Source organism: Phyllostomus discolor, chromosome 3, assembly GCF_004126475.2.
Source record: "Phyllostomus discolor isolate MPI-MPIP mPhyDis1 chromosome 3, mPhyDis1.pri.v3, whole genome shotgun sequence".
In the NCBI taxonomy this organism is placed as follows: domain Eukaryota; kingdom Metazoa; phylum Chordata; class Mammalia; order Chiroptera; family Phyllostomidae; genus Phyllostomus; species Phyllostomus discolor.
In genome coordinates this window covers 205,329,528-205,353,054 of record NC_040905.2, presented here as the reverse complement: position 1 = coordinate 205,353,054, position 23,527 = coordinate 205,329,528, and the positions used below count along the sequence as shown (strand labels likewise).

At 36.5% G+C, this 23,527-nt stretch overlaps 1 protein-coding gene across 4 annotated transcripts in view; it reads left to right on the top strand.

The window, feature by feature from the left end:
* LOC114492427 (spermatid perinuclear RNA binding protein) overlaps positions 1-23,527 on the top strand; it is a 127,214-nt gene that overhangs the window by 76,837 nt on the left and 26,850 nt on the right. For all 4 annotated transcript variants that reach the window (XM_028506722.2, XM_036022193.1, XM_036022191.1 and 1 more), the window contains 7 exons: positions 6,225-6,316; positions 6,848-6,943; positions 7,988-8,099; positions 8,756-8,853; positions 12,043-12,154; positions 20,858-20,950; positions 21,588-21,787. In XM_028506722.2, the coding sequence (XP_028362523.1) occupies positions 6,225-6,316; positions 6,848-6,943; positions 7,988-8,099; positions 8,756-8,853; positions 12,043-12,154; positions 20,858-20,950; positions 21,588-21,787 (803 nt within the window). The remainder of the gene's footprint in view (positions 1-6,224; positions 6,317-6,847; positions 6,944-7,987; positions 8,100-8,755; positions 8,854-12,042; positions 12,155-20,857; positions 20,951-21,587; positions 21,788-23,527) is intronic.

Below are 23,527 nucleotides of genomic sequence, written 5' to 3'. Positions count from 1 at the left end.
TATAATTGGGTTTATGCGTGTGTGTTTTTTTTATTTTTTATTTGCTGTATATAGTATCTCTAACATCTCTGCAGAACCGATCTTAAATGGCTTAATTTCTTTAACAGCTTTTCAGTTCATCATTAACTGTAGAACTATAAATGATTTCTGAAGTATCAAGATAATTCTTTTAATTCTGGTAAGCTGTGTTCTACTTGACCCACCTAGTGTAAAACTAACAATTTCTAAGTAGAGTTATAATTATAGGTATTGTTAAAAATTATTTGAGTATAGAGAGATGAGAAAAAGGCAGAAATTGCCAAAGATTATATTAATTATATGTTTGCTTGTAGCTGTAGGCATCCCTTCTATTATGTCTTTGAAAGAATTAAGAGAATGTCAGGCTTCTTTTTTCTTAGGGTTTTGTGTACTTACATGGGATTTTGTCATTGTTTTCAGTGATAACCCTTAAGTTTAGTCTGGTGCTTTTGTTACTTTAATTTGGTTTAGAGAAACTGAAAACAGATTCTTAGTGTATTGCATCCTTACTAGAAGACCAGTTTTAGTTATAGGATGGAATTTGCGGTCAAGTTATTCAAGCTCCCAAAGACCTCTTTATGAGCTGAATCTCACTGGCTGGTGTCACCGTTGTTGCGTGGCATAGGCAAGGTGCAAGAGTCGTCGTGGCTCTACTCTTCTATACACGTTACTTCTTATTCTCTCAAATGGCCTGAAGATTTGCTTTACTGTTTTCCTTAATCTCCCAGCGCTTTTGACTTACTTGTTATCTCCTCTGAGTTGCTCATTTTGTCTAATTTGGGCTTTGTCAAAAACAGTTTTGTTTTGCTTTTTCATATGTGCTAGCAGTTTTGTGTACTCCTCAAATTTGAGGATCCAGCGTAACTGAACATTTGAGACCTGGGCTGTATAATTCTGTGGGACGTGATTCCACACACCAGACAGATCTCCCCCTCTTGATGCAGTTCTCAGCTACATGAGGTGAAAACACAAGATTATTAGGGTCCCAGGAATTTTTAAGACTGAGAGGTATCCCCTTAAAAAAATCTCCACTCATGTTCTTTCTCAAAGTTAAAAAAATACATTGTAACTTTTTTCACAGTATTTTTCTGTAGAATCTCAACTTCTATCGTCCCACAAAATGGACTGTTTTATGTATGTCTGTCACATCCTTCTCTTGCCCATTTTCACTTGCCACACATTTGGGTAAAAATTGAAAAAGGGACAAAAAAGTGTGGTTGAAAGCAGAGAGAACTGGAGGATGGGGACAGGTGAGGTTATCACACTCTTCTCAGGGCTGCCTCTGCAGACTAGTTACATTTTCAGGGGCCAAAGTACACAGTGAATCTCTTTGGTATTGTTTAGTATTTCACAGGTAAGATCCCCGCTGTGCTGTCAGTTGTATTTCCATATCCTAACCCTCTTCCTGAAGGTCCTGTAGAATAATGCTTCCCCATAATTACATGCTTCCTGCTAAAGAAGGCATGGGGGACAAAGCACAGACCTTAGTGCCTGGCAGTCAGGTGTATGAATCTTAATTCCATTAGTTGCTATTACTGTGTGACTTTGGACAATTTCTTCATTTAAAAATGTGAGTAATAAATACTTGAGAAAGTTGTTTGAGGTTAAATTAAATGAGTTTATGTAACGTGACCTGTTACAATACCCAGCACAAACTAGTTGCTCAGTAAATAGCATTAGCTTACAAAAAAGATTTACAGTGCAAACTCGCCTACTCACCCTTCCTTGAGCTCATAGTGATAGTAGTGTGTGCATGATAGGTTTGAAGACCTGAACCTAGAACCCCATGAAGTGCAGTATTGGAATCAGTATTCTATACTTGCTGCAGTGCTAATAATGGGCTGGTTTATGTAGCCTATGATTCATTGGGGGCAGGTATCATTCCCTACCTTATCCTTTTCCTCTAGCACCTGGAATGCTACCTAATACATAGTAGGCAATAAAAAAAAATTGTAGCTAGCATATTGTTTGATTAAATAGGACTGTCCAGTATGTAAGAAGCATTAACAATAGACATTGCAGAATTCAAGCTCTGTTAAGGTATAAAATAACTTACTATTTTATAAGCAGTTTTTCCTACATGACTTACTTTAACCCTCACGACAGCCATCTGAGGTAGGCAGTTGTCCTGTTTTATGAATGAGGAATGTATCACATTGTACACTTATAGCTCCTATAAGTTCGGAGTGCTGCCCACTCTCCTATTAGTGCCTAGGATGAGTGTTAGGAATGCCTTTGCTGCTTTGGTTCTTCTGAGCATCACACAATCTTAGCTGCTTTTGGTGCTCGTGATTTTAAACCAGAAGTATGTTTGCTGTGAGGGTGATAAATCCGTTTGTTATGTTTACAGTGCAGTTTGAAACCAGGTGGATAGGGAAACTACAGACACTCTCATGGCTGAGGCTAAGACAAACCTCTGTCCTTGGAGGGGGGAGTATTGGGGGAGACCTTGGGGGGCTCCCAGAGAAACTGCCCAAGAGTCCCTTTTCACGTGTCGGTACCAGTGCACACTTCTGATGCATCTGGACAGAAGTTCGCTGGTGTGAGTCCTGCTAGGTGGAGTCTCACAACTGGGATTATAACAATGCTGCAGGCTTTATTTCCTGCCTTCCCCAGCTGCTAGACCTGTGTTATCCAGTGCAAAACCTTTAGTCATTATCTTTTCGGTGGCCAACTCTCTACTCTGAGGCATTGAAAAAAGTCGTACTGAGGGACGTTTCTGCTGTAAGTTAGGAGAACAGAGCTCTTTCTGATCTACTTTAGTACTGCATTATTTACCTGTACACATTATTGTGGCCTGGTGTTTTGCATGCGCCGTGGCTTGGAGAATAATGTCTGCTCTCCACAAAGCCTCAAGGAATTGAAAGAAGGGGCTGCTAGGATATCTTCAGGCTAATTAGAAAGTTCTATCAGCATGTACTCAGTAGCTCAGTTTCATCCATATTTTCAAGGAGGCCTTCGTGATAACCCAGCTCATTATTTTACCTTTGAAGAGCCCAGGTTCCAGACATATAACTCCTGTTTAATAGTCATGTTCTGGCTTTTCTCCGCCCCATGTCCAGGCTGTTTTTGTTAATGGGAAGACAGTTAGCGTTCATGTAATAAATTGAGAGAAACTGACCATTTCCTGTAGTACAGTGTGTTTCTGGTCACTGATCTAACCTCTGACCAAATAAAGTTAGGCATAATATGCTTGTTTTCCAGTGCTTCTCTTGTTCAGAATGTTTTATGTACCTTCATGCCCTGATGCCAGTTACTGAGAAATAAATTTTTAAAACCTGTTTTTCTTTGCTTTTTGGCTTTTTTGTCACTCCTCAAGCCCATCCCCTATACTATTTCTTACCTGAATTACTGGTCACTGAAGGAAAAAAATGAAATGTCCCACAGTTCCATTGTTTCTAATTTAAAGACTCCAAGATGCCTTTTATCAGAAAAGCTTTGCTTCCCCACAAAATTGAAACACCTACATTGAAGTTCATACAAAAATGTTAAACTTGAGGTTCCGCTATGGGAAGTAGTAGTGTTTTTTACAGCAGCATTTCTGTGATTGCCACATTGAGTAATTTTTCTTAATGAAAATATTTGAAACTGACCCTGGCTGGTGCAGCTCAGTGGGTTGAGTGCTGACCTGTGAACAAAAGGGTCGCCGGTTCGATTCCTAGTCAGGGCACATGCCTGGGTTGCGGGCCAGGTCAGGTCCCCATTAGGGAGTGTGCAAGCGGCAACCATGCATGCATTGATGTTTCTCTCCCTCTCTTCCTCCCTCCTCCTCTGTCTAAAATAAACAAAATCTTAAAAGAAGAGAAAATATATAAAACTCTGTATTATTAATATATAAAGGAAATAGGGAAGCAGGACTTACAAAGTAGTACTGTATGGTACCATATGAAACTTTTTTTACATTGTTTTAAAATAAGAAACCTTGAGGAAGATAAAATGAATTATTACATTTTCTCTACTGTGTCCCATCTTGTAACTATGGAAACATTTTGGCTCTTCTGGCTTTTGACTGTCAGAGCATGAAGAGACATGGTGATATATGATAGAGAATCTGGTGCAGGTCCTGTTCGCTGCCTGTCCCCCATCTGTTTTTAGGAGAAGCTACTGCCTCCACATGTTGACTGTCTGTAGCAAGCTGATATCTTTGTTGTTTTTAAAATAAGAGTTTGTGGTTATCATCTGACTTTGGGGATGAAAGGACTTATGTGAATATTTTTGTCATTGTCCCCCTGTAAAAATATCTGTGTTGCAGTGAGCATAAGATGTTATTGTTGTAAGTTTTGACCATTGGACGAAAGTACCAGAAATCTCAAAGAGAATTTTGGTTTGCCCTGTCTTTTCCTCTTCAAACTTCTGTCCACTCCTCTCTTCCACTGCCCCCCTTCCCAACATTACTTGGTAAGATGATAGAATGAAAGTAAGCTTGCCTTATTCTTAACTTAAAGACTGAGATCTTGAAAACGAAGTACAGTTCATACCTTTTCTTGGGATTTACATCACTTAGTAGTCAGTCAACCTTTGTCATGTCTAACTTTTAAGAGATTCTAATAATTTATAGCAGTTTGATCTGCTATGTGAGCTTTACACAGGCGCTTGCATTGATCACAGTTACACATTCTGATATAACAGCATTAAAGTGAGTGAGTTGTATGTTTTTTTGTCATATAAAGACAGAATTGAGCAAATCCAGGAACAAGAACACCTATGAAGTGAATATCTATAGTATATTTCTTTATGATTACAAGAAAACCCACATTAATCCTTTTTGAGGCTTCCCATATTGTCAGTAAAAAGGGGTAGTGAAGTGAGACCCTGTGTTGGGAATTTTTGGCAGAGGTTAATGTGAAACAATTCGAATGTCTGGTGTAGAGCTTGCCTGGTCAGAAAATAAGTGTGTAGCATTTCAGCCTTTAGAGTGTTGCAGCCTACAAAGAGAACCCCAATTTTTCCTCTAATAGATTTGTTCTCTGTTGGGCATTATGCCTTCAGTTTTAGTTAATGGCAGGCTACCAAGTGTAATATATAGTAAATTTGTCATAATAGAATCTTGTAGTAAATCAGGAAACCAAAAAGTATCATCTGTCTCTTATTTTAAAATATTTACATTGCATCAGTTGGCCATACAAACATACGGCCAAGTCTGAATTAGTATTATACTAGTGAGAAGTGTTGGTGGGCTTTCCTGATTCTAACAGTTCTTAAAAGAGAATGGTGAATCTGACTTAGTTGGATTAAACAAAGAAGTACTCCCTAAGAAACATTTGTATATGTCTTGTGCATTTAAATAATGCAACAAGTCTTCAAAATGTTGAAAAACCCACTTTGTAATAGCTTAGAGGGAATATATTTGGCTTACTAAACTTGGATTTAGTATCATGTGACATTTTTCTCAGTTATGGATGTTTTTCAATAATCACATGTTTGATTTTTCTATCTTGGGCCATCTAATTCATCTTTAAAATGTTAAGCAAGTCAAATAGCTGTAATTAAGTAATATTCTTTGCAGCCTTTAAAAAAGGTATATAATATAAAACTCAAAATGTACTTCAGTGTGTTTCCCTTTTGTAGGTTTGGTAATTGTGGTTTAGAAAAGAAATAATGAGGGAGCTCAAAGATGACACTTGAACAGTTTTCATCAGTGGGGTAAAGTTTCTATTAATGGTTATTTTGTTGGATGAGTTTATTTAGTTGTAAAAAAATAAAATTTCCATGTGCAGTATAATCTTAGTAGATCTCAAATTAATTGCATAAAACAGCCCCAGTTTTCCTTAAGACTTGATTAGTGATTAAGATTCCTTCTATAAAGAAGAGTTACTATTGCATTGGTCCCAGCTTTCTACTCTTCGCATCCTGCCAAAGGAAAAAGCGCCGTGTGCCTGTTTTGTGGCCCCTGATGTTCTGCACATGCTTGATGAGATCCCAGGTCGTGCGTAGCAGTGGCCGTTGCTTTGTTCACTGAGCGAGGACTGCCTTCGGGCTCCTGTGGGACTCGTGCTCGGGATGGCTCTAAGGACTTCTTACCTAAGTAATCACAGTGCATGTAGTTTTGTTTAAAAAACAACAAAACCAGATCATGAAATCTTCTGGGAGTTTTATTGGTTCACTCAAATGCTGCTCTTTTAAAATTTTTATTGCTTGGTAATATGACAGGAACCCGTTGGTCAAATTTTATGACTCTCTCTCTCTCTGTTCCATTTCCCCATTAGAAAAGGTTGCGATGAAGGACCCTCCAGACTTACTGGACAGGCAGAAGTGTCTGAACGCCTTGGCATCTCTCCGGCATGCCAAATGGTTTCAGGTTAGCTCTTTGCTATTATCTTCCTGTTACTGTAGCTTTGCATAGGTTTCATTTGGAAGACCTTCCACTTAATGGTTTCTGTGTAAAGTATGAAATGTGGGTACTCTCTACCTTTAGGGTCAATGAAGGAATAAATGAGTTAATTTAGGCAAAATGCCCAGTATAACTTCTGTTATAGTTGATGTTTAATTATCATGTAACCCTTTTTGGCCTAGTACTCTGAATTTCAAATGGTGGCTTATAAAGTGCAGACATGTATGAGAAAAGTTAAATGTTAAGGTTAGATAGTTGCCTGGAATGAGGTTGCCATGAGGCTCTAAAAGCAATTTTATTCATATGCTTCCTTTACTTTAAAACCTGCCTTTCTTAACTATAATTTTATGATTTCTAATAACTTGATTAAAATATTTTTTTGACAACTGATGAATGACTGGCTAATTAGTATTTACTCTAAAGAGCCTGTCCATGATCAGTTGCTTTAGGGCGGAATGGATTTCAACAGGGATACTGGAATCATTTTGTTTGTTGTAGGCAAGGGCAAATGGATTAAAATCATGTGTAATTGTCCTTCGCATTCTGCGTGATTTGTGCAACAGAGTCCCCACATGGGCACCATTGAAAGGATGGGTAAGTACTTAAATTTAGTTAAAAGCAAATTCTGAAGCTATACTGTAGAAATTACAACTGTGAAGTGGCTATATTCTGAGTTAGCTGAGATGTGCATGGCCTATTGTTCTGGAAGAATTATGCATCTTTTTATATGAATTCTTTTTTATGCATATAACTTGTCCCTTTTACCTTATAATACATCTCACAGAGGCTCAGATATTTTTTTTTCTTACAAAAAATTTCTATACCTATTACAAGTGAATGTCTTCGGCACTTTGCTCTGCACTAGTCACTACTGCCCAGGAAAGCCTCCCTGACTGGCACATTTCTCTTCCCATGCTGCTTCCATTGAAGACAAAAATGACATGATATGTTGGTATAAGGCTCCCACACCTTCTTTTTCTTTTTCTTTAAGTACAGACACTTAAAAATAAATTCGTTAGGAATTAAAGTCAGATGAACAGTACATTTTACCTATGGGCATAGCTTATAAATATGTATTTCAAAACTTAATTTGGAAATCATTGTGCCTGACCTACTCAAGACCAAAATTAAGAACATTATAAAACAAACAAAGCTATAAAGGGTAATTTTAAGTTAATATAGCAGTTATTACTTTTAAATGATATCAGTCTTTAGGGCTTGGGCAGGCTGTCTGAAATGAAGTCTTCCTGCTGTGTGCATGCTTCCTACATCATGTGGGCGGTAGATGGGCTGGGTTTGGACATTGATTAGTTATTAGCTATTACTAGTGTATATGAAGGCTTGTTATATCTTTGTTATATCAGTTAGATGACCATAATTTCTTAAGTGACATTTTCAGGGTTCTTAAGGGTTTTGTAACAAAATGTCCTCTGAATATATTTTGTCAAAAATAGTTGATTTTAAAACAGTAGTTGGGGTAAAAGTTGATCATTAGAGGAAACAGTTAATTGAGCCTTAAATGATAAATTGACTTTCACCTTTTTGGCCTTCATTGTAGATAGAAATGTCAGCTCACTTTTAACTGGAATCCTTTTAACACTTGATGCATGTACTAATTTGTAATTTAATATCTTCTAGCCACTAGAGCTTATATGTGAAAAGTCTATAGGTACTTGTAATAGACCTTTGGGCGCTGGGGAGGCCTTGAGACGAGTAATGGAGTGTTTGGCATCTGGAATACTACTTCCTGGTAAGGGTTTCAAACTCTGGAGGCAGAAGAATCAGAAAAAATCTCATTTTGGTTTATTTTTCTAAATATGTGTTAAATTTGTCCTTTGCACAGGAAAGTGATGTGTGCAAGTTGTTGTGCTTAAAATTTTAGGAAAGAGGATGTTTGAATGTTGGAATAATGCTATAAAACTCTTTCAGTAAATGTAATTTATATTTTATATATACTAACATAAGTGGTACTAATAAGGTATTATGTCTGCTTATGAATTTGCTTTATCTAGAGCTCTGAATTTGAAAATGCAGATATTTGGTTAAAATGTAATATTCACTCTATTTGTAGTCTGGTGTTTAATTTTGAAAAATTAAATTTGGTCTTATTTTCCATATGTAATCCCTTTAAAGATTTGGGATGATTTATCATGCTGTTTCTAAACTTTCAGAGTAAGACCCAATTTTGGCCTTAGACATGGAAGTGACTTCCAGTTAAATGAGAACATTTAAGTACTAACATATTGAAAATGAGGATTGTTCTTTTTACTCTATTTAATTAGGCCTATGTAGTTTCTCAGTTTTTTCCCTCTTTGTTCTTTCTTTCCTCTCTCTCATGTTAGATTTTTTAAATTTTTAAACTCAGTTCTAAATGGCATTTGTGTTTTTCTTTTGCCTTTGCAAAAGGGGGTCCTGGTCTTCATGATCCATGTGAGCGAGACCCAACAGATGCTCTGAGCTATATGACCATCCAGCAAAAGGAAGATATTACCCACAGCGCCCAGGTAGAGGATGAGGCATGTCACTGTGATCTATTAGAGCAGGGGTGTCCAACCCTTGGCTTGTGGGCTGCTTATGGCCCACAGAGGCTATAAATGCAGCCCAACACAAAATCACAAATTTACCTAAAACATTTTGAAGGGTGGGGTTTTTTTCTTTTTTTTGTTTTTTGTTTTTTGGTTTTTTTTTTTTTTGGTGATTACATGTCTCAGTGTCATGAAAAAAACGTACATACGCTCTTGCTATTTGTTCCCACGTGTGCCTTCCATTTTACGGTGATGTGCGGCTTCCAGTGTGTTATCTTCTAAGTGCAGACAGTGGCTTTGACACCATCACACATTACATGTGCTCGTGGTGACGTAGCGGGGCAGCGATTATCGATAATATTTCAACCTGCCATTGCAACGTTAGGCATTTAATGTTATTTAGAAGTCAGGTAAGCATTCTGACTTGGTTATTAAAGGTACTTCCACACCTCAGCAGCATCTCACTCATTGCCTGCCATGCTTTACGACTGACCTTCTACCTTGCCTTATATCAGCAACTGAGAGGGCTATGGATGGGCCCAAACCTTGCTTTCTATCTTCCTGTCAGTTAATTTTCATAATAGAAGTAAATAAAGTCCTTTATCTATTGTTATTTTTTAAATCCCAACATGGCTTCTACAATGTCTCAAAAGAAAAAAGAACCCCCCAAAAGAAAAATTATGGATGAAGGAAGATTGTTTGATGAAAAGTGGACAGGTGACTAATTTTTTGTCGAGACAAATAGTAAGGCACTCTACTTAATTTGTAGGGAATTTGTGCAAGTTTTCAAAGACTATATTTTAGAAGGCATTTTATGCAAAAACATGCTGCCACATTCAATACCTATGAAGGATTGTGTTGTAAGGACAAAATATAGCAGAACTGAAACAAAGTCTCTTCTCAACAAAATTTTTTTTCCAGAAGTTAAACTTGGGTAGATTCCATTGTAAAAACTAGTTGTGTCGTAGCATTTTTTTTTTTTTAATTTATTTTTAGAGAGAAGGGAAGGGAGGAAGAAAGACAGGGAGAGAAACATCAATGTGTGGTTGCCTCTCGTGCACCCTCTACTGGAGGCCTGGCCCACAACCCAGGCATGTGTCCTGACTGGGAATTGAACCAGTGACCCTTTGGTTTGCAGGCCAGCACTCAATCTACTGAGCCACACCAGCCAGGGCAAGCATATTTAATAGTAAAAAAATTAAAACCATTCACTGATGGAAGGTTTATTAAGCAATGTGTAGATGTAATTACAGCTTAGCAGATGTAATTTGCCCTGTAAAAAGGGGGATATTTTTCAAATCAGTTTGTGTCACCAGACTATAGCCAGGCAAATTGAAGAAACTGGAAAATCTATTGAAAGAAGTTTAGAGAATAAAGCTGCTAATTTTAAATTTTATGCTTTGGCGATGGAGGATAGCACTGATGCTATAGGTACAGCTCTCAACTTGCCATCTTTATTAGAGGTATTGATGAAGAGCATAATGTCACTGAAGAAATGGCTCCTTTAGTGCCATTAAAAAACACAACTAAGTCAGGAGTTTTATATGAAGCAGTAAAAAATATGTTAAAGTGATTTCCTTTGTCCATTGTCAACATATCTGGTATAGTTACTGATGGTGACCTGGAAATAGTAGGGAAAAGAGAGGGCTTGTAAAACTAATAGGAGATGATGCAATTGCTGCCCAAAACTCATGTGTGGTGAAATATCATTGCACAGTACATTAAGGAAATTTATGCACAAAAACTTTAAAAGTGGATGACATCATGCAACTCATCATCAAGACTGAATTTCATAAGAGCCAAGGGACTGAATCATTGCCAATGCCAGGAATTCCTTAAAAGTACTGACACTGACTATGGCAACATCATTTACTTTTCAGAAGTAAGATGGCTAAGTCAAGGCCAAAGGTTAAAAAGATTTTATGATTTGTGATGTGTTATCAAGTCATTTATGGTATCAAAAAACACATTTTTGCCAGAACTTGATGATGAAAACTGGCTTACAGATTTAGCATTTTTAGTGGATTTAACTGCTCATTTAAATGAGGTAAAAATGCATCTTTAAGGTGAAAACCAACTTACGATGATCATGTTTCAAACCATAGCAGCACCCCAAATGAAACTGAAATTATGGCAAGCTCAAATTAAGGCAAACAATTTTATGCATTTCAACATGTTGGCTAAACACAGTCCTGTGAACAGCAAAAAATATGCAGACTTGCTTTTCAATTTGATACAAGAATTTGAAAACAGATTTTAAGATTTCTGGGAAAATAATATTTTGCTATATTTGTGACTCCATTTTCAGTCGACATAAATATGTTACCTGCTAGTTTTCAAATGGAATGTATAGAGCTGCAATCTGACATTCAACTTAAAATTTGATCATCTCTCTTTATTAGACTTTTATAGGTCCTGTCTTCCAGAGACAAATATCCCTTGCCTCACAGTCACTCCTTATTCCTGTCATTGCTGTTCGGCAGCACCTACATTTGTGAGCAATTAATTTCAAGAATAAAATACATTAAGAGTAAAATAACTGAAATATCTGATGAGTACCTTGAGAATTCACTGAGAATTGCAACTACTTCTGTCAAAAGAGATATTGGTGCACTAGTTTCTCAAATACAATCCCACTAGTTTTATGTTGCCCTCTTTTTCTTTTATAATAAAAAGTATTTTAAAAATCAGTGACATTTTATTACTTAGATATGTACATTTTCTGTATTAGTGATCACAAACTTGGGACCTGCTCAACAATTTTAAAAGATTATTGAGAGGACTGCTGCATAATTAGGTTTATTATGTGAGGATTTTTTTTTTTTTTTTGCTTATCTGTGATGGCAAATATGAAAATTATGCACAGTTTTTTTTCTTTTTTGCTCATCAGTTGTTTTTTTTTTAGTGTTTGTGTATTTAATGTGTGGCCCAAGACAACTCTTCTTCCAGTGTGAGCCAGAATGCCAAAAGGTTGGACACCACTGTATTAGAGGGATATTGTTACTTTATTTTCTTAATTGTTCCATTTAAATACTTTTTTCTTGCCTGTTGTTAGGGACTTTTCCATCATAACATGAACATTTAATGGATAGTCTTTTTACGTAGATGTTGTAAGGGCTTTATAAATGGCTGTTGAAATTTGAATAAATATAATCTTTTGTTCTTCAGCATGCACTAAGACTGTCAGCCTTTGGCCAAATTTATAAAGTACTGGAGATGGACCCCCTTCCATCTAGCAAGCCTTTTCAGAAATACTCCTGGTCAGTTACTGATAAAGAAGGTGAGTGTAAAAGTTTTTTTTTATTGATGTTGGACATGATGATGTAGGATGGTCATGGAATGAATCTCTTGTTAGAGCTGCGGGAACTTAATAATTGTTAATTTGATGTTAACTACACTTATTGTGGTGATCATTTCACAGTATTTACAAATACTGAATTATGTTGTATGCCTAAATTTAATACAATATTGTCTGTCAGTTATACCCCAATTAAAAAAGTTGTTAATAGAAGTCACATATAAGGAAGTTTACTGCTTTACCTCTTGGCTTTCTGCTTTTTTGTCCCATCTATGACTTGCTATTATTTATTCTTATTAGGGATGAATTCATTCGCCTGTGTTGGCCAGATTTCACTGTTGCATAGATGCAGGGACCATACTTTGAGAACCCTGGTCTAAGAGAAGAGATGAGCCATAAACTGGGAGGAAATGTTATCATTGTGCTTGGAAGTGTTACATAGAAGGGTTACCAAGAAAGAGAAAACAGAAATATAAAGGAAGAGAAAAGTATATTGGAAAATTTGGAACTATTTTCCTTTTGTGCTAGTTTGTTTGAACTCATATTTCAGCAGAAGGAGCATAGCATAGGCTTTGGGGTCAGTATGACCTGGGTTCCTGTCTGCTCCACTATTCACTAGCTTTAGTCCTTGAGTACTTAATTTATCTCTGTCATAAGAATTACCCCCACTTTATTGGCTGTTGACAGATTAAGATGTTTGACTCATTGCCTTGAATACAGTGGACTCCAGCATGAATGTACTCACCCTCTTCAGGCCACAAAAACCTCCTCCCACCTGCCTTTATCTTGTATTGTACTAGAAGGTGGGATGTTTACCACCAGTTACTCTTCATCTGGGACCCACCCCACCTCCCACAGTTGATACTCTAATAACTTTTATATGATAAAAGAAGTGTACTAGCCCAATCTATTTATTAGACAACAGCATGCCAGTGGGTCTGAAGACTTCACAGTTCACAAGATCAGAACCGTTTCATAGTAATACTGAGTCATTTGTTTGGTCTTTTTCACTCCTTCTTTCATGAGTGTACAGTTTTCGAGAGGCTGCATTTAACATGTGATGGCATCATCACTCTGATGGGTAGTGGCAAATTTTTTTTGTATATTCTTATATTAAATTTTTTTGCTTCAATTTCTAATATGTTCACTATTCATAGATATTATACACAAAATAAAGCTCTTTGGGAACTCAGTGTTTAAGAGAGTAAAATGGTCCTGAAGTTAAAAAGTTTAAGAATCAGCCCTGGCTGGTATGGTTCAGTGAATTGAGTGCCTCTGTGAATCAAAGGGTTGCCGGTTCAATTCCCAGCCAGGGCACATGCCTGAATTATGGGCCAGGTCCTAGTAGGGTGCACGTGAGAGGCAACCACACACTGATGTTCCTTCCCTTCCCCTCTCTCTAAAAGTAAATAAATAAAATCTTAAAAAAAAAGAAAAGAATGTTTGAGAATCACTGCATTACACTATAAACTTCTTAGGGGTAAGGAGTCCTCCAGGTCATTATTATAAGCCAGTGCTCAAGAAATATTTGTGGAATGAACACCATTTTCTTCAAGGGGGTATTCACAGAGCAGTGAAGAAGTTCTGAAACGGATTCCCATGGCCAGTTGACATTAAGCACTGTCTGTGGAATGAATGTTGAATAAAAAATTCAAATGTATAGAGAATCTTAAGATTAATAATGGAAAGTTTGTTCTAGTCACTGAATTCATAGTAGCTCTTCTGGTTTTGTATTTTTTTTTTCACTAGATGTAAAAAGTATATCTATTGTTGTGTGGCTTATATTTTTTTATGGAGGTCTTAGTCAGAAAAATTACAGCATAGGTTACATGTGTCCAGGAGATATTTACGTTACTAGTATGTGCTGAAGTGTGAAAAAAAATTAAAAACACTTGCAAACTTGACCCTTTAAGTTCACAGCCCGTGCTCAGTCCACTGAGCCACACCATCCAGGGCCCTGAGAACTCTTTAATAATAATTTCCTTAACCTGTGTATGCTTTCCTGAACAATTTAATTTGATATTGCCTACAACTTTATAGAAAAGGATTTTATAGAAAAGGAATTGTACTTAGCTTAATCATTTGGGACTGGCTTCTTTCTATCCAGTATTGTTTGGGATACACTCACGTTCCTGCATATTGCTACAGTTTGTTCATTTTAATGGCTGTATAGTATCCATAATGAATATACTATAACTTATTCATTCTTCTTTTGAAGGACATTTGGGTTCTCCTCATTATTTGGCAACCACCCACAGTGTTGCTGTGATCACTTACACACCCACCAGCAATGTATAAAAGATTCTGTTGCTATATATCCCCAACAACATTTGGTGTTGGAAGACACTTTTTTGACACAAAGTACTACTTTTCATCTGACTTCTAGGTTCAGACTCTTAGTTCTTCTTGCCCTACTGTCCTTTCCTCAACTGTCTTTGCCCTTCCCCATCTTCCTGACTTCTGAGTATTAAAGTGTCCTAAAGTCTCCTAAAGTGCAGGCCTCAGACCACTCCTCTTTAATCATTTAATGATATAAAAATCAACCCTTTAGGAGATCTCATTCTGTCTTAAAATACTTTCTGTTTATTGAAGATTCCCATATTTATATTTCCCCTCCAGACTGCCAGCCCTTGGCCTCAGACCAAGTTGTCCAAATGCCTCCTCAGTTCCCCACATGGATATCTAACAGCCATCTCAAACTTAAGATGTCTAAAATCCAAATTTCTGTCCTTACACTACCTCTGATCCACTCTTTCCATGGTGTTCACTATGCCAGTCATTGGAGGTTCCATCCCCCTGTGTACTCAGGCAAAAACTTTGACCCTTGAATTTTCTGTCTCCTTCCTCCATATCCAAATTATCAACAAATCCTGTTTTATTTTCAAAGTGTATCCAGAATTTAGCTATTTCTTTTAACTTCTTTACTGCGGACACCCTGTCCTGAGCTGCCATCATCTCGCACCTGGATTGTTGTAGTAACTTCTCTGTCTGGTCTTTCTACTTCCAACTTGGCCCTGGTTGTCTGTCCTCAACAAGCAGCAGTTCTTTTCTTATTTCTTAACTGTATTTTGTCTTAAAATACAGACTCACAGGAAGTTGCCTAATTAGTGAAGAGAGTCCCCATCCATCCTTCAGTCAGTTTCTCTGAATAGCTATATCTTATGTTGTAGTACAGTATCAAAAGCAAGAACTTGACATTGGTACCTTGTGTGTGTATATGTTTCTTAACATTATTACATGTGTAGTTTGTGAACCACCATCGCAAACAGGAACTGTCCCGTTACCAGTCAGATCTTCGCATGCTGCCCTTTATGGTCGTGCCCTCTTTTCGCCTCTTAACCACCCCTAAGCCCTGGAAACCACTGATTTTTCTCTCTTTATAGACTTTCGTCATTTTGAGGAGTTACACACGGTGTGATCTTTTGAGATCTTCCCTCCCATCCCCCGTGTAATTCCCCTGTGGCCCGTCCACATTGTTGCATGGGTCAGTAGTAGTTGGTTCTTTTTTATGCTAAGTAGTGTTACAGGGCATGGATGAGCCAGAGTTCATTTAACCATGCATGTCTTTATAGGGAATTTTGTTTATTTCTAGTTTTTGACTCTCAAATAAAGCTGGCATGAACAACCTTGCATAGACTTTTGTAAGCAATTCACAAAAACACATATTTGTGTGTGAGATCGGCCAGCAATTTTTCTTTAGTGTAATGTTTTGTCAGGTTTTGCCTCTAAGGTTATGTTGGCCTGGTAAAGTGAGTTGGAAAGTGTCCCTTTTTTTGTTCCTTGTAAGAGTTTGTGTAAAATTGATGTTACTTATTTCTTCCTTAAATGTTTGGAAAAATTTATCAGTGAAGACATTTGAGCACGTGGTTTGCTTTGTGGAAAGGTTTTAAATTATGGGTCTAATTTACTTAATAGGCATACTCTTATGAAAATTTTGATAAATTGTGTTTTTCTAGGAATTTATCCATTTCATGAAAACTTAAAGATAGTTTTATAAACATACATAAACTTATGGATCCTCTTATCTTTTTATTGTCTGCAGTATTTGTAATGATGTCCTCTTTTATACTTTGCTCCTCCTTTTTTTCCTGAGCATTCTCACTAGAGGTTTATCGGTTTTATTAGTCTTTAAAAAAAAAAAATCAACCTACTTTGGCTTTGTTGATTGTCTTCTGGCATGTGCTTGCATCTGTTCATTGACTTCTGCTCTTATCCTCTGTTTTTTCCTCCTTATTACCTTCTTTGGGTTTCATTTGCTATTATTTTAACTTTTTGAGATTGATGAATATGTTACTGAATTTTCTAACCTCAAGGTCTTCCTTTAAGCCCAGACTTACGTGTCTTACACTCTTTCAACATTAGCATTTTTATCATTACTTAGTTAAAACAGTTTTTGTTTTTCCTCATTATCAGTTATTTGACACAGGAGCTATTTCAATGTTGTCATAGCTTAATTTCCAGACAGGTGAGGATTTTTTAGTTATCTTTATTTTTGAGTTCCCACTTACTCTTCTCTACTCCAAGAACATGTTTTGTTTGATTTCTGTCTTTCGATGTGTATTTTTACTCTGATATTTCTTGAGACATGTTTTATGTCCCAGTACTTAGTTTTTGTAAGTGATTCTGTCTGGAAAATTATGTACATTCTACAGTTGGTGGTCAGAATGTTCTTTACATGTCAGGTTACATTTGCTCATTGTGTTGTTCAAATCTTATATATACCTGTTATATATATATATTTGTTTACTGTTTTTTTAATTACTAAAAGAGGTATATCAATTTCCTTCTATAGTGGATTGTCTCTTTCCCCTTGCGGGTCTGCTAGTTTTAATTTATATTATATTTTTCACTTCTAAAATTTTGTTTCTTTTATAGGTTCAGATTTTCATCCAGAAATTCTTGTTTTTTTAACTTTTTTTTGCATTCTAATTATTATTTTTAATAAAATTTGTTTTTGAAAGTTCCGTCATCTGAATCTCTTTTGGTTCTGTTTCTGTTGTCTGCTCCTTCACTTGATTTTTGATAATAATATCTTATATGTCTGATTATTATGAATATTAGAGACTTAAAATGCAAAAGGTGTAGAGAATTTAAAGCTTAAAGTAGTAATGCCTTCCCTTGGGCAGATTTATATTTGTTTCTGGGAGCTGGCTAGTGGAATTGGCAATCCTGGGTCATTATAATGCCATCAGGGATTAAGGTGACCTGAAGCTGGGCTTCAGTCCTTAGGAGATCCAGACTGTGTATTCTTACTTCATCTTACTTCTATTGTATGGCATTGTGGAGGCCCAGGCACAGTGCGACAGATTCATCAGGCCTCCGCTCTTTGGTGGTCCTCAAACTTCAGTTTCTGGCCCCTTGAGTGAGAGCTTGGTGCCTGTTAAAAAGTACTCCTTCTTACTGATGTTTCTGGAATTGGAAGATGCCCCTAGAGGAAATGTTGCCTGCAAAGCAGGGTTTCTTTCATCTCTCAGACCTTAACTCTATAGTCGTTCTTTTCTAGGACTATATATTTATTCTATATTTTTGCTCATTACTCACATCAGGAAGGCTTTTTCAATATACTTATTTTGTCACACTGGAAATGGAACTTCGATATTTTGTAAAAGTTCCTCTAGTGAATTAATTAGTGGCAGCTGGGGTTCAGAACTACTGCCTCTCCTCCTCTTTAGCTACCCTCCCCTCCTGGTTCCTGTCACTCCAATCACACAGGCCTTTGTGCTATTTCCCAGCTAGTTCCTGTCTGTGACCCTTGTACTTGGCTGTTATCTTTGCCTGGAGCTCATTCCTCAGATAGCGAATAGCTCAATCTTATTTTCTCTCAAGTCTTCATCAAAAGGTCACCTGATCAGCAATACCTTTTTGACCTTTCTGATGAACACTAAAAATAAAATAGCAACACCTCCTTCCCCTTAAGCCTCTTATTTCTCTTCATTGTATTCAGAACTGTGGGACGTGTTGTAATAGTTTCCAGCCACCTTGCATAAGCTCTTTGAAACATTGATCTGTTCTCTTTGTCCAGCACCTAAAATTATCCTGCACATAGAAAATGCTCAATTAATATTTGTTGCTGAATGAATTCATGAATGGTACTATAATGAGGATGATAAAAGTACAGGCTTCAAAGGGTGATGATTAAGTTAATACATATAAGGTGTTAAGAACAGTGCCAGGCATATGGTAAGCGCCCATATTATTTTAAAAAATTGTTTCCTCTCAAATAATCACTTCTCATTCCCCTCCTCCAGATTTTGCAGCTGTTTTACAATGGCTGGGTGGGAGACTGAAGCTTAATCCATGAACTCTGTCCTGGCGGATTTAGAGAATAGATCTGTGCCTTTAAGCCAGTTTGTGATTTCCACACAATCAGGGAGCAGCTTTTAATGTAACTTAATGGGTGATTGAATGACTGAGTATACTTTGTTCCCTTTGAACTTTTATCTCTTAAAGATGGCATTCAGGGAGACTGGCACACTCAGTTTTATGTAATGCGAGTGAAATACAATACTAAGCAGATATAAACAGATAGTGCCTTCTGTAGAAGAGAACATCAAGATTTATTGACCTGAGTGATAAGCATTGTCTCAAGCAAGTGCTGAAGTCAAATGTTCAAGGGACAATAAATCTTGATGATCAGAGAATCCGTAGTTATTGTCGGTATTATTACAAGGTTTCACTAGGAGCATCTGGAAGTCTTGTGGCATGAATCTCTTGAACATAACTTTCCTTGAGGAAAAACCCAACAACCAGTTTTTAAGTTGAAGGCACAGAGTTCTTTAAAATACTTGGACAGGTTGATGAACTTTTCTCTGATTGGCTTTAACTTGGACAGCAAAGGCTTATGCCTGACAACAGTATGAATAGCTGCTTTACCCAAGAAATTGCATAATATCAGTTAGTTTTGTTTCAGACCCATTATGTTGTTTCTAAGTCTTCTATTAGTTTTTTTTAATTAAAATACCTATTTTTTTTATTGTTGTTGGAGAACATTTGTCTCCATTTTCACCCCACCACACCCCCCTGCCCCACTGTCCCTGCCTGCTGCCCTCAAACCCACCCCCTTTGGCTTTGTCCATGTGTCCTTCATACATGTTCCTTGATGGCCTCCTCCCCCACCATTATCCCCTATTATTCATCTCCCTCCTCCTCTCCGTTAGATTGTTCTTTATTTCAATGTCTCTGGTTGTATTTTGCTTGCTTGCTTGTTTTGTTGATTAGGTTTCATTTATAGGTGAGATCATATGGTATTTGTCTTTTACCACCTGGCTTGTTTCACTTAGCATAATGCTTTCCAGTTCCATCCATGTTGTTGGAAAGGGTAGGAGCTCCTTCTTTCTTTCTGCTGCATAGTGTTCCACTGTGTAAACATACTGTAGTTTTTTTTATCCACTCATTTACTGATGAGCACTTAGGTTGCTTCTAGCACTTGGCTATTGTGAATTGTACAGCTATGAACATTGGGATGCATAGGTTCTTTTGGATTGGTGTTTCAAGATCCTTAGGGTATAATCCCAACAGTGGTCTTGCTGGGTCAAAAGGCAGTTCCATTTTTAGTTTTCTGAGGAAATTCCATACTGTTTTCCACAGTGGCTGTACCACTCTGCATTCCCACCAACAGTGCACTAGGGTTCCCTTTTCTCTACAACCTCTCCAATACTTGTTTGTTCATTTATGATGGCCGTTCTGACCAGTGCGAAGTGGTATCTCACTGTGGTTTTAATGTGCATCTCTCTGATGGCTAGTGATGCTGAGCATCCATTCATATGTCTCTGGGCCCTCTTTGTATGTCCTCCTTACAGAAGTGTCTGTTCAGGTCCTTTGCCCATTTTTAAATTGGGTTGTTTGTCTTCCTGGAGTAGACTTGTGTGACTTCTTTATATGTATTTTAGAGATTAGATCCTTGTCCGAGGTACCTGCAAACATGTTTTCCTATATGGTTGGTTCTCTTTTGATTCTAATACTGTTCAAGTCTTATATTAGTTTTTAAGATAAAAGACAGGGACAGAATATTTTTGATCTTCATAGAGTGCTGAGGAAGCACAAGACCTCTATGTATGAAATAGTCAATGACATACCACCACATAGGATACTTTATATTTCTGATACTACAGAAACTGATTTAGAAAGCTGAGATTAGAGAGAAGTTGAAGAAAACTTCATGGAAGAGATGAACTGTAAATAAAATTTTAAATAAGATTCAAATAGGCAGACAGAAGAATATTTGTAGTGTGAAAAATAATCAGATTTCCAAAGGCCTAAGATTGAATATGTGAACTTTAAAAATGTATACAAGTAGAAAATATTAAATTATAGAAATATTTGAAAAGACATAAAAATAAATTCTAGTACCAGAGATTGCTTCCTTCAACATTTTGATATCTTTCCCGACTTTTTTCTGTTCATGCATATACAGATGTGAATATGTGCATAGGTACTTGTATTTGCTGTGTGAATGAATGGGAGAAATAAATATTTATAAAAATGAGTAATATTAAATTGTTTCATAAAGATTCACTTCAGAAGTTTTTGCTATTACAAGATTATAAATATGGTAATTTAATTGTTCAGTGGAGAGTGCTCTGTTCCTTGTGATTCTTAGGGTTTCCCTTCTTGAACATATTGGGTACATTTGGTAGAAGTAAAATCATTGTTTTGACTGCTAATGAGTCTCTTGTAATTCTTTAGGTGCTGGGTCTTCAGCTCTGAAGAGGCCATTTGAAGATGGATTAGGGGATGATAAAGATCCAAATAAGAAGATGAAACGAAATTTAAGGAAAAGTATATAAAATCTTTATTCTTATAGATGTTAACTAGAAAACATTTAGTCTCAGGAAAATAAAAATTACAGAGTGAAGAATTTGATTGATTTGAATTGAGGTAGTTAGAATAGGTCTTAACTGAGAAATCAGTGTTTGAATAACATAACCTCTTTTCTTCCCAAGCTTCATTGCTTAGGACAGTGATTTTCAGCCTTTTTTATTTCATGCCGATCTGACAGAAAAATAGGTATAATTTGATTCTTTCACACTGGACGGCTATTGCTGTGTTGGCTATTGTCATTTTTTTTTAATTTGACCATCTAAGAGGTTAGTGCACCTGCCTAAATAGTCAGGTATTGCATGTTTTAATAATACTTTGGCACACTGGTTGAAAATCGCTGGCTTAGGATATGTTAATATTGGCAAACTAAAATGAATGTGTAGCTTTAATAATGCATATTACTTTTACTGTGATGTTAGCATCATAATTTAAAAAGTGATTTTAGAACTATTTATGAAGTGAAGTTAATTTTTATAGGTGTTTTTAAATTCTTGCTTTTAAAAAATCTGATGAATTTATAGTGGTCATTAGAACTCGACAAATGCATAGATTAAAGCAAAATGTTTTGATTTCTGATCTCTTCTTTCTTTAACAGTTCTGGATAGTAAAGCAATAGACCTTATGAATGCACTAATGAGGCTAAATCAGATCAGGCCAGGGCTTCAGTACAAGCTCTTATCTCAGTCTGGCCCCGTCCATGCTCCTGTCTTTACAATGTCTGTAGATGTGGATGGCACAACATACGAAGCCTCAGGACCATCCAAGAAAACAGCAAAACTTCACGTAGCAGTGAAGGTATTGTATGTCTTTTACTTACTAGTGCTTTGTTGTTTTATGTTGTAAGTAAGGAGGTTATTTTCCTACTGGAAATCAGCAGAATTCTTAAAGACTTTAATAATGTAGTTTTGTTGTCTCTGGGCCACAAAATATTTTGGCTGTGAAATATATGTTGATTATACAAAATTTGGAAAACTCAGAAATGAAGAGATAAAAACGTCAGCTGCATATCTCTGAGGCAGATGATTAGTACACACACACACACACACACACACATATAGGGTTTTTTGTTTTGTTTCTTTTTTAAGTTGAGCTTATAGAGTATATGTAATTTTATCCTCTGCTGTCCTTCATTTAAAATGTCATGAGTGTTTCTCTATGTATTAAATGCTTCATAAATAGTATTATAATTCTATGAGTAACATGGTATGGATGTACTGTTATGTTTAAACATCTCTCCATCATTGCATATTTTGCTCTTTGCAGATTTTTTCTGTCATAAGTAAATTTTGATCATCATTTTTGTGCGTGGTGCCTTTTCTGCATTTCAGAGTATTTCCATAGGGAGTAGGGTCCAGGACCGAACCATTTAGTCATTCTTGTAGGTTTGTAGAAAATTCCTAAATAGTAGAATCTCTCTAAGATACCTTTGACCTTTTGCTGACAAATGTGAAAATCTCAAAAATCATGTAGTATGAGGATCAATTTTCACTTAAGAACAATTCTGTTATGTAAAGCATGGCATAAGATATAATTGGTCTGTTTTCACAATGATTCCATCTTGCAAATATTATTAGTGTAGATGCAAACATTCTAGAATCTTAAGATACAACAGTGAACAAAGTCTTTGCCCTCCTAGAGCTTGGATTCCAGTGTGATAGGATGGGGAGACAGACAACAAATATGTAAACATAAATGAATAAATTACATGCCAGGTAATAATAAGAACAATGCAGAAAAATAATAACAAACCTTTAAAAATATAAGAGTATATTTTTAATGTTCTGTCTTGTTTATAAAAGGGGTATTTCAGATATGATGAAATAGTATGAACTTATGAAGCAGAAGAAGAAAACCAAGAATGAGGGGGAAAAGTGAATCCAGGAATAAGGCTAAAAATACAGTTTGATAACTTAGCTATAATGGATGCTGCGGATAAGTAACAGATACAGACCTAAGTTCTCTAGCATCTCACACAAAACGCATGTGAGATACGAACACGCTGTCTGTGGCATAATGGACAGTCAGTTGGGAGTCACAGTTGTTTCAGTATGAAGGTCAGGTGGTCATTCTCCTTGGGGAGGTCTTCATAAAAAGGGATAGCAGTGATAGTCTTTAAAGGTGTCTGTGATACAGAGATAGAGTTTGTGGAGTTTTTATAATAATCTTTAATATAAGATAGTGGCTTCATAGCAAGTTGCAATTCAGTAAAGTTCAGGCAGGTTAGTAGAGTGGGAAATTTTGCAATGTGACAAAATTTAGATGCTGTTTGTTTCCATAACAAGCATTAACATTTTAGTATGTACTCCCCCCTCCCACTTTTAACCTGAAATTTCAAAATCCAAAAGCACTGAAAATGAAAAATACTTTCCTAAGTTTCATGCATGCTCACTAGATGGGAAAACCTGAACTGTTGATGTTGACATATGGCTATTTTTAGTCTTTAGTATTCTAAGTACTGTGGATATTTTATATATTTCTTTGCCCAAACATGGGGTAGCACCTGAGATACCACTGGAGATTCTGAAAATATGTAGT